Here is a 10,606-nt window from a genome sequence, read left to right as displayed (position 1 = left end):
GGGTTTTTTTTTTTTTTTTTTTATTTTGGGCTTAGTAAATGAGAAGTTCAAATGGCCTATGGGTTATGAATAACTTTATAAATAAAGTTCGTGTATATGGTTGGGCTCTAAGTTAATATACTTATTAAGTCTATAATATAATGTAGCACATAGATGTGTAAACATGGAGGGTCCGTTGCCTTTACCCTCCCCGTTTAGCTAGGTGGGTAAGACCCAATGTGGGATTATTACATCTCAATAAAGTCATAAATCATAGGATCTCGGCTGCGTTTGGTAATGTTTTTGTTTCATAAATGATGTTTCATGTCAAAAACAAAAATTTCAATTTATGTGTCAAAATATCATTTTTTTTTTTAAATGAAACTGGAACGACATAACTACCTTTTGTAAAACACTAGAATCGTTTTTTTGGAATATTACCAAACGTAGCCCTAGTCTATGTATATTTTGATTCACAAACAATAAAATTAAAATAGGGAAACGCATACCGTTCACCATGGAATGGTCTTCGTGAACTATCACTCAATCACTTAAAATGCAAGTAAGACGTAAAATCTCAAGGTTTCTCTCTTTTCCTCATTTCAAATGTATCTTAATAATGAGAGCCATCCAGTAATACTACCATGAGATAGAGAGATGACCAAGAGCTCTCTATTTATTTGACAATCGAAGTAATCTTCCAATCAAGGAATGCAATCAAATTTGAGACTCTAATTTCCTCAATTAACTTAATTGTTATAACATAATTATCAATTATATAAGAATCCAAATTAGTATATAAAACCAAATCAAAACAATGAGATGTTCGATGGGTCACAAGTTATTTAATTGATCATGTGGGCCACACTAATGAGATAAAGTCCTTACACCCAGTGGGCCAGTACACTTATCCTACCTATTTTCATATAGGATGAGAAATCCTTGCCCTTCACCGATGGAGTTGATAGCCTAGTGGTGAAAATGCCCTCAATTCATCACCGTTCAAGTCGGTTGGTTGTGGGTTTGAGTTTTGGCGTGCCCACTATCGCCCATTGGTCTTGCAGAAGCGCTGCTTGCCGTACGGGGTTTTGTTGTTTTATGGTTGTCCTTGTTGGCAATCCGACCACTTGGCGATGATGACATGACCAATTTGAATGATGTGGATGAAAATGATAACATGACAGTGTCTAGTGTCACCGATGAGATAACATAACTGCTTGATATGCATGTAATGGTTTGATACATTCTTAGTATATGGTGCGGGTTTCTGGGTCAAAACTGGCAAAATTACCTATTTACGCTCGGGACTATTTTCGACAGCGAAAATGACATATTTGGAAGATCATTTATTCATGAAAAATATACATTGTAATTTATCTAGTCCATTGCATCTGATTTTATCGCATTCCGATACCGTATGAAGAAGTTACGACATATGTGGCAGTCGAGGGCAGTTTAGGCATTGAAGATGAATTTTTTAAAGGAAGTGTTCTCCGTGTAACAATATAAAAAAAATCCAATATTTCCAACTGTTCTGATTTCATCCCGTTCCGATTCCGTATGAGAAATGTGCATCATTGGAAAGGACTAGGGGCATTTTGGTCTTTTTACATGGCTGAGTTAGATGATTAAGTCTTATGGAAAGTCGTAGAGCGTCCAGTTATGATTCCAACGCACTTCATTTCATCTTGATTGGATATGGTATGAACAAATTATAAGTGTTTCCGTAAAGCTGGTTCGAAAATCCAAATTGAAAATTCATCAATATGCTCTCGATGGGGTGGATTTTTTGGATTTTAATTTTGAAATATGAAGGGCTTTAATGTAATTTTTATATTTTGAAGGTATTAGTTGATAAAGGGGTGTTTAGCATTGGAAATATGAATGCAGGGGCTTATGTGTATATAAGAGAATCAGAGGAATCCTTTATACACGGTTCAGATTGAGCCACGTCGGTCAGATTCATATATGATGTTTCATACAAGAGCTTGCATTGAAGATGCTTATCCGAGGCTTTTCATTGGTAAGTGTATTAAATATGATGGTATGGCGCTACACCATATTGCATTGACTATTGTGTGTCGCATGTGCATCATCACCGAAGCTTAGATTCCAATCCCTTAGATCTTGATCAAGTAGATCATATAAATCCAGATCTAATGGTCTTTAAATGATTCTCCTTATGGGTTAAGCCGACATAGATTCGGAATATACGCTGATATAGCCTATCCGTGGTCGACAACACTTCTGACAATGCCAGCGCCTACATCATGATGATGTCATCGAAATTCAAATCTAATGGTTTGGATCTATTATCTATTGGTATAATCGGATGGCTTGGATTATAAAATATTTTATATGAGATCTACGGTCAGATTTCGCCCCTGTTGTGCTCACCGTCGGCGTAGCCTACACCACTCCTACGAAGATTCTATTTCAGACTATCTCATTGCTCCAATTTCAAATGGTCATATCTCCCTCATTTTAACTCAGATTTGGGTGAACCAAATTGCAACTTTTTTGTTTTTTCAAGTCCTACACTATGAAAGTAAAAGAAAATTAGTTTTGAGTGAAAAAAGGCTACGATTTTGGTATTATAAATTTTTCTCTTGATTGGTGATCATTGAATGAGGTTTATTGCCTGATGGAATGTGTCTTTACTTCATTAAAGTGGGCTTGAGAAGGTACTTGAGTGTTCTTGACGTTTCATTGATCAAAAGCCAAGAGAAAAGGGAAAAGATATATTTGTGCTTTAAAGTGCAAGAAGGCAAGGGAGAAGACTTGTGAGATGCCATGGCCAGGTTGAGTTTACTTGAATATTCAAGTCTCCTACTCTAGAGGGGAGTTGAGGATTCCAGTGTGTAGAAACTATGCTCTGAGACAACTCTGCTAACAACAGACAAGGCCTGTGAGATTTTATAACCCTAGAATTTACATTATATGCATATATGATAATATGTTTGTATGATTAGTTGTTGATGAATGTTTACATGTTAGGTTAGTTATGGATGTATTTGCTAGGCAAAGCTTAACTGTAGGGTATTGATATAATCTCAAATTTACTGTATTATTTATTGAGTGCTTAGTAGGTACTAAGCACCGGGAGTGGGTGCTCCCGTACCTACATAGGTGCTACATATTATACCAGCACTACAAGTGCCATATCAGATTCGGCTTGAGAAAATTGGGTGTAGGTGCTCCCGACTGTTGGTGCAGTAAAAAATAGTGTGTTGAGTAGGTACAAAGCCTTTACATGCACTATTCCGGAGATGTAAGCAAATTACCGAACCACATAAAAACCCTATGTTGTGGGTGCTTGCTGTTTACATTTTATATTGAAAGTGCGTGGAATGTGGAATGAGTGTGTACTTGGAAGTGCCTAAGAGAGGTTGGGTGTGCATACGACTGTGTGCAAATAGGGACAGGTATATCAGGTTTTTCTTGGCCAGACATCGAACAGATTTTTAGGGATCATAATTGGACTCACTGATTCACCCCTCTTTCAGTGACTGTCGGGTTACAACAATGTCCTTGGGGCTATGATCACTACTTTGCCTAGTGGAGGGTAAGGTGGGTAAATGAAACTCGTTGCCAACCCTACAACAAAATCACATATACCGTTCACCATGGAATGATCTTAGTGAGCCATCTCTCAAATCATATACAAATGTAACATATGGAATCCCAAAGGTTTTTTTTTTTCTCTTTTCCTCACTTAAGAGTATCTTGGCTAGCAATGGGAGATATTTCTTGTTTTTTCACATTTATAAACAGAAAAAATATCTACATATTCGTTTAAATTATAATTTACTTGCAAAATATCTTAGTTGTCTATAAGATTACCATTATAAGATGTTAAAATAGTTATTGAGAGTAATTAATGGAATTTGGTATTCTGGTCACCATCTTGAGTTTAAGATTTTCTCCTTCTAAACTGAGAATTTTGTGTAGGGCTCTCCATTGGCCGAAAAATATGACATGGGTGATATATGCGTGCAAGAGAATGTTGAAAGGCTTCATCAAAGCCTTGTGGATGATGCTTAGACAAAAAGAGCAGAAATTGCTAGTCAAGAAAGCTCTGGCAAATTGGGTGAAGATGCTATCGATGCAGGAAGAGGTAAGTAATGCTTAGAGAAATTGCTTATGAACTATCTTACATTTGATATATTATGTTTGAGTACCTTAGTTTCGTATTTTTTAATCTGATCCATGCCATCACCTTTAGAAATTTGTTACCACTAATAGGGAGATAGTTTCAGGCAGGGAAAATATATAATAAGGTTTGAATTAATTTATTCTCATTTCTCCCTCTCTCTTAGCAACTGATCTGCCAAAGAAGGAGGAAAAAATATCACCATACATAATATCGATATATAAAATTGAAAATATAGAAAAACGAGGTACTTAAAACATACCATTCTTAAAATGTGATATACCTCGAACATAATGTATTATGAAACACAAGATACCCCAAACTTAATATATCTAGCGTGACGTACCCACATGTAATTTGAACTTTATAGGTGTAATTAAAAAAAAAAAAAGAAAAAACTGGGGCTTGGGGGGTTGGGGGTTTGATGATTAAGTAGAAATGGTTCTTATAATTGATCATCTTTCTTTATTTTTGCCTTGATTGTTTATAGTTTTATGGGTTGGTTTTAGGTTACGGGTATCGAGTGGATTAGAATTGGGATCGGGATCGGGATTGGTATCGGTAGGAATTGGTATAAAATCGGTCATATAAGACAATTTTGCCCTTAAAGATACCAATATTTGACTCTGTTTTGACAATTATACCATTGTCCGTACCGTTCATGATCCGACACCAGCATGGTATCATGGTGGAAGGACCGTGAGCTTGCTTGCTGTCTTGCAAAATCGGTTGTGGGGGATGGATGGGTAGGCTTAGATCAAAACCAATATCCCAAAACAAATCCAGGTCTGCCTCAACTCTCAAGAAACTCATGTTGCAGAGAATGGCTTTGAGTTTCAGGAGTCCCCTCATCGATACACTCCATGGTGGGTTTGGCTTCGTGCATTGGTTTTGTCTTTGAGATCCTTCCCTTTTAGAGCAGAACACTCCAGCGAGAGCAATTCAAGAAGGAATCAATGACTCCTATGTTCATGGGTTGTCTATAGTTGTAAAGGCGTCCGCCTTGCATTTCTGAGCGTCGCCCCGTGGGTGGATGCTATTTTGTACGCCGGCTATAAATAGAACAAGTGAGAAGCATTGGTTCATAAGCTGTAAGGGTTTTGGGGGGAAGGTTTTGGCGGGAAGGAGAAACAAAATCGAGAAATGAAGAGAAAGTGAGGAGAGAAATAAGTGGTTGTACCCTACCTCTGAACCTGAACTCCTCTGGTGCTAGCTTCCTCTTTCTGCGGCGACATCCTCTTTCCGGTAAGTATTTTTTTTTTTCTTCCTCCTCCTCTTCCTCTTCCTCTTCTCTGGTTATCCCCCTGGTATGCTTTAGTTTAGGAAAATTTGGAATGTAAATGGAGCTCTGGTGGATAAGCAAGAAGCTAATATTTCTGTGACTTTTTTTTTTTTTGGGTTCTGATATCAGGTTTCTGTTTTCTTTGTCTGATAAACTGGGTTGCTTCAGTTCTGGTTGCTAGCAGAATAAGGTATTTATTCAGGTAACTATTCTAACTTATATTTCAGTTTTCTTTGTCTGATATCAGAGAAAGATAATTGTTTCTATTTTCTTTGTCTGATGAATGGCTGCCTACTTATTGGCTTCTTGCAATTATTTTTCCTTTTTTTGGGGATACATTATTACATGTTGAAATTAATTGTTGTTAAATTTGGTTTAGTGGTTATTTGAATATGAAGTCCTAGAGGTGTATTCGGAAATCCCCCCCCCCCCCCTCTTTCCACTGGAATATTGGATATTTGGATGCATTGAATCATGTAACTATATTTCAGTCAACCTTTTGTGACTGAAATGTAATGAGCCATAGATATATAAAGGATTGCATTGATGTCTAATATGTCTATTAAACTAGAACTGGGTGGATGTAGTGCTGAAGTGCTTTTGGTGTATTCTTTATCATGTGCAAAACTGTTTACCCATATAGGTGTGCTTAGTTTTATGCTCCTTTGGGTATTCTATTATTCTGTATTGTTTTTCTAATTAGAAGTGTATGTGTTTGTGTAGTTTATGTAAGTATACAATGGATGCTAGTGTCAGTGGTCGTGCTGGCACAGCAGCGAATGATCCAAGCAAAGATCCAAGTAGGAAAGCCAAATCACAAGATCCTGGATGGAAGTATGGATACTGGCCTGATGTTGCAGACAGAAACTTAGTTCGATGTATGCTTTGTGGAAAGGACGTGAAGGGAGGAATTAAAAGGCTTAAGCAACACTTAGTTGGCGGATATGGTGATGTTACAAAGTGCCTAAAAACAACTGCAAAGATTGCTAGAGAGATGCATGAAGCTATAATACGCAATCAGAAGAGGAAGCCCGAGGTTTTTGATAATGACTATGATGTCGGTCACCCCCAAGGAGATTTACCGGCAGAGCTTGAAACTAGAGGGCAGATGCAGTCTGATGCCTATAGGCCCCCAAATAGAGAGTCCCAAGCTTCTTCAAGTCTTACCCTTCTCCCAAGCTATGGGACATCTGCTAAAAGAAATAAAGCTGTCATGGATGTACAAGTAAGGGGTCCCATGGATGCTTATGTTAAGCGAAATCTTGAAGAAGTGCTTGCTGAAGACAGAGAGTTTGTTCCTACATTGCAAAGTGCTTTTATGAATGTGGGATCCCATTAAATGTTGCAAAGACAAAGAGCTTTGAGGAGATGGTTGCAGCCATTGGGCAGTTTGGGCCTGGACTTGAGCCCCCTTCTTATCATGAATTGAGGGGGCTTTTTTTAAATGATGAAAAGGGTGGAATTAAAGAAATCAGGAAGAAATATGAAGAATATTGGAAGACATATGGGTGCACTATTATGTGTGATGGGTGGACTAATGAAAATGGAAGACACTTGATTAATTTCCTCGTCAACTGTCCACATGGGACTTATTTTATAGGTTCCATAGATGCATCTAATCATGTGCAAGATGCAAATATGTTGTTTCAGTTGCTTGATAGCAAGATTGAAGAAATTGGAGCGGACAATGTTGTACAAATAGTTACAGACAATGTAGCCAATTATGTAGCAGCTGGTAAATTGTTGATGAAGAAGAGAAGTAGATTGTATTGGACTCCTTGTGCAGCTCGTTGTTTGGACCTTATGTTGGAGGACATAGGTAATTTGGAAGCATATAGGGCTGTGATAGGGAAGGCAACAAGAATAACAAGCTTTATCTACATGCATACTTTCCTTCTTGAAGATATAAGGATCAGAACAAATGGGAAGGACCTAGTGAGGACTGGAGTAACTAGATTTACCACTTCATTCCTGACACTCCAAAGCTTGTTAAAGCATAATGGTGCCTTGATGCAATTATTTGTGTCTGATGATTGGAATAATTCTAAGTTGTCTAAGACAGAAGCAGGGAAGAAGGTGGAAGAGATAGTGCTTGCTAGAACATTCTGGGATGATGTGCGAGATTGCCTTAGAGCATCACATCCAATTCTTGTTGTCTTCAGGTTAATTGTTGCTGATAAGAAGCCTGCCATGCCTGAAATTTATATGGCAATGGAAGTGGCAAAAAAGAGGATAAAACAGAATTTTGTGAACCGAGAAAGGTCATGGAAAGAGGTGATAACAATTCTTGATAGGCGTTGGGAGTGTCAGATGGAGCAATCATTACATGCTGCAGCATTTTACCTCAATGCTGGTAAGTATTTTGAGTACATTGCTGATGAGACAGTTTCTTGTGACGAAGTGTGCAAGATAAATAATGCCTTTGTTGAAGTGATTACAAGACTAGTGCCTGATTAAACTTTACAAGACAAGATATTGCGTGAGGCTATTACGTACAAAAAATGTGAAGGTAGTTTTTCAAGGCAAGTGGCATTTAGGCAACGGACAACGATGAATCCCAGTAAGTTTTTTTTTTTTTTTTTTTTCCAGTTATTTTAACAAATATTTATTGTTTAGTTGTTTGTATGAGCAAAATATGTATCTGATTTTTTCTTGTATTTTTATAAATTATAATTTTAAATTTTATAGTCTTTTGGTGGGACATGCATGGAACTTCAGCCCCTACGCTTCAAGCAGTTGCAATACGTATACTAGGCCTTTGTTGCTCCATTTATAGTTGCGAGAGTAACTGGAGCACATTTGAGTTTGTAAGTACTAAGTATTTTGTTGTTTGCACATCTGTTTTTAAAATATTGGTTTTTACTTCTATTGCTTTGATGTTTCTTGTTTGCATAATTTTATGAAATCATAAAAGACTGACTTAAATAGGATATCATATTGGTTATGGATTCAGATTCACACAAAGAAGATGAATAGACTAGAACCTGAACATTTGAATGATCTGGTCTATGTTCAATATAATCTCCGTCTGCAAGCAAAATTCCAAGAAAGGCGTGATGAGGCAACAATCATGATCCGCTATTGCTCGATGAGCTGGATTGGAGTAGTGAGTGGATGATTGGCCAATCAGATGAAGTTTTAGTCCATCCTGGAGATGATCCCACATGGGGAGATGTTGAGTCAGAGTCGTCAGATGAAGAAGAATTTGAAGAAGATGATGTGAACGATGATGAAGATGTTGATGATGACTTTGGTCTATGGTCAACTGATTCTATGGGACTGCAAGAACAGCTAGATGCACATTTGTTTGATGATTATGATTGAACAAGAATAATTTATGTTTGGATTTATGAGCTTTTTTGATAGTCGATACTTCACTCGACTCTTGATGATTTATTTTACTGTTTTGAAGATTACTGAAATTAAACATTTTGGTTTGATTTTTATGTTTTTTTAAAATGAATTTAATCTCGCTATGTATAGTTTGAATCCACAACTTACTGGTTAACAGCGGAGCTCTACCACTGATCTACCGAGGAACATCAGGACTATAGTGTTACTTACACTATGTATTGATTGACAGGGGGTTGAAAATTGAAATATCATGCAGGGCTTGGAGGAACTTGTTTTGTCATCATAGATGTAAGAATAGTGTACTACATACGTATTTACGTGCTTTATGATTCTGCTTCTTAGTTATATATTTTTATTCCTTTTAGTTTGTTGCTTTGTTTTTCGATGAATAATGCTTCTTTCTATCCTATACTTTGTTCATTATTTGTTGATTTTTTCATTTTAGGTCATTACTAGCAATTTAGCATATTTATATCACTTTGCATTGATATGGCTTTCATGTTGTTTATTGTCTCTTGATGTGGCTTAAAGGATTGAATCTTGGTGTAGCATATAAGCATTCTAGCATAATTATATTCATTGCTGTAATAGATGTATAAAAAGAGGGTAAGAGATTGCTGCCTGGTCACGATAAGAATGCATGCGGGGCATCAACATGATGGGATTTTTTATTTCATGGGGGGTAATTTCATGCACTCCTCTGTCTGGGTGCAAATTCCAGGCAGCCTTCTTTCCCCATTAAAAGAATACTAGTGTGCATAGGCAACACTTAGGCTGGCTTCTTGTCGCCTAAGGGATTTGGTGGCCCTCCAACACCTTGGGTCACCTAGGCGCTGTGACAACTGTGGGTTGGCTAATCAGTTGCAGCACAATATGTCTGGTTTTGGTGATTTCATTGCATTGACTTGTTAGCTTTGATCATCAGCTGTTCTCTTCCTGCCACTTTTGGTTGTCTCACTGGATTTGTTCTTACCACAGTTAATGAGGACTGCATCTGCTACTCAAAATGGACCATACTTTAGAGTGAAAGCCAAAGGCTTTATCCATGCCCATGTCTTCCGCCCTCTGTTTTTCTTTATTTTTTTGGGGGAGGGGTGGGTGGGGGTGGTTCACTGAGATTTTGTTCCTGAAAGTGGCCTTTCAACCAAAGACATTGTGTTTTAGTATGCACTGCCTTGGTGTTGAAACATTTGGATGGACTAAGCCAGGCCATGAGCCTAGTGAACAAGAGAAAAAAGAAGCTGCTCTGATTTCTTGCATAAGTTACCACCTCTGATTCTGTTGGAGCCAATAATCAAATCAAGAAATTTGAAGGGAAGTAGATACTTTAAATTTGGTGCATTACTGAAGACCAATGTCCTTTGCTGCCAATTGAGAACATATTAACCACCCCTTGAGCTTAAGCATCCAGGTACCATATGTATATTCATTGCAATATCCCTCATGAACAGAGATACTAACAAAGGTTCCTCCATTAATTCATAATTTCCACTGAAGTTACCAATCAGAGATTTCCAGGCAGTAATTACTGGTCTTCCCTTCTTTCATGAATCCAAGATGATTAGAGTTCATTACAAATCAAGATTATGTGTATTGACAGCAATGGCATCAAGTGATGATTTGATGCCAGATTGTTTTTTTTTTTTCTCCCCACTCCCCTGTAATCAGAACTCTGAAGGAAGACATTTGTTCAATCATCTGAACTTAATTTCTCTTGTAATGATTTGATGCCATTATTGTTATCTATTCATCCATTACACCATCCACATTTCAGTTTCATGAAATTTCTTCATAGGTTGTTTCCTCATTGTTCAACTCTCAACTTTACACATTATTGG

At 37.4% G+C, this 10,606-nt stretch overlaps 2 protein-coding genes across 2 annotated transcripts; both read left to right on the top strand.

Moving 5' to 3' along the window:
• Positions 1-5,224: 5,224 nt before the first annotated feature.
• Positions 5,225-8,858, top strand: LOC122057437. Its single transcript, XM_042619546.1, has 5 exons — positions 5,225-5,377; positions 5,544-5,616; positions 6,138-7,974; positions 8,103-8,221; positions 8,368-8,858. Exon 3 carries the CDS (start codon positions 6,154-6,156, stop codon positions 6,751-6,753), a length of 600 nt encoding a protein of 199 aa, XP_042475480.1. The 5' UTR covers positions 5,225-5,377; positions 5,544-5,616; positions 6,138-6,153; the 3' UTR covers positions 6,754-7,974; positions 8,103-8,221; positions 8,368-8,858.
• Positions 6,783-7,871, top strand: LOC122063474. The gene has a single exon (XM_042627179.1). It carries the CDS (start codon positions 6,783-6,785, stop codon positions 7,869-7,871), a length of 1,089 nt encoding a protein of 362 aa, XP_042483113.1.
• Positions 8,859-10,606: the final 1,748 nt, after the last annotated feature.

The sequence above is a fragment of the Macadamia integrifolia genome, chromosome 2, assembly GCF_013358625.1.
Source record: "Macadamia integrifolia cultivar HAES 741 chromosome 2, SCU_Mint_v3, whole genome shotgun sequence".
Lineage (NCBI taxonomy): Eukaryota > Viridiplantae > Streptophyta > Magnoliopsida > Proteales > Proteaceae > Macadamia > Macadamia integrifolia.
This window is presented reverse-complemented; position numbering and strand designations above follow the sequence as displayed.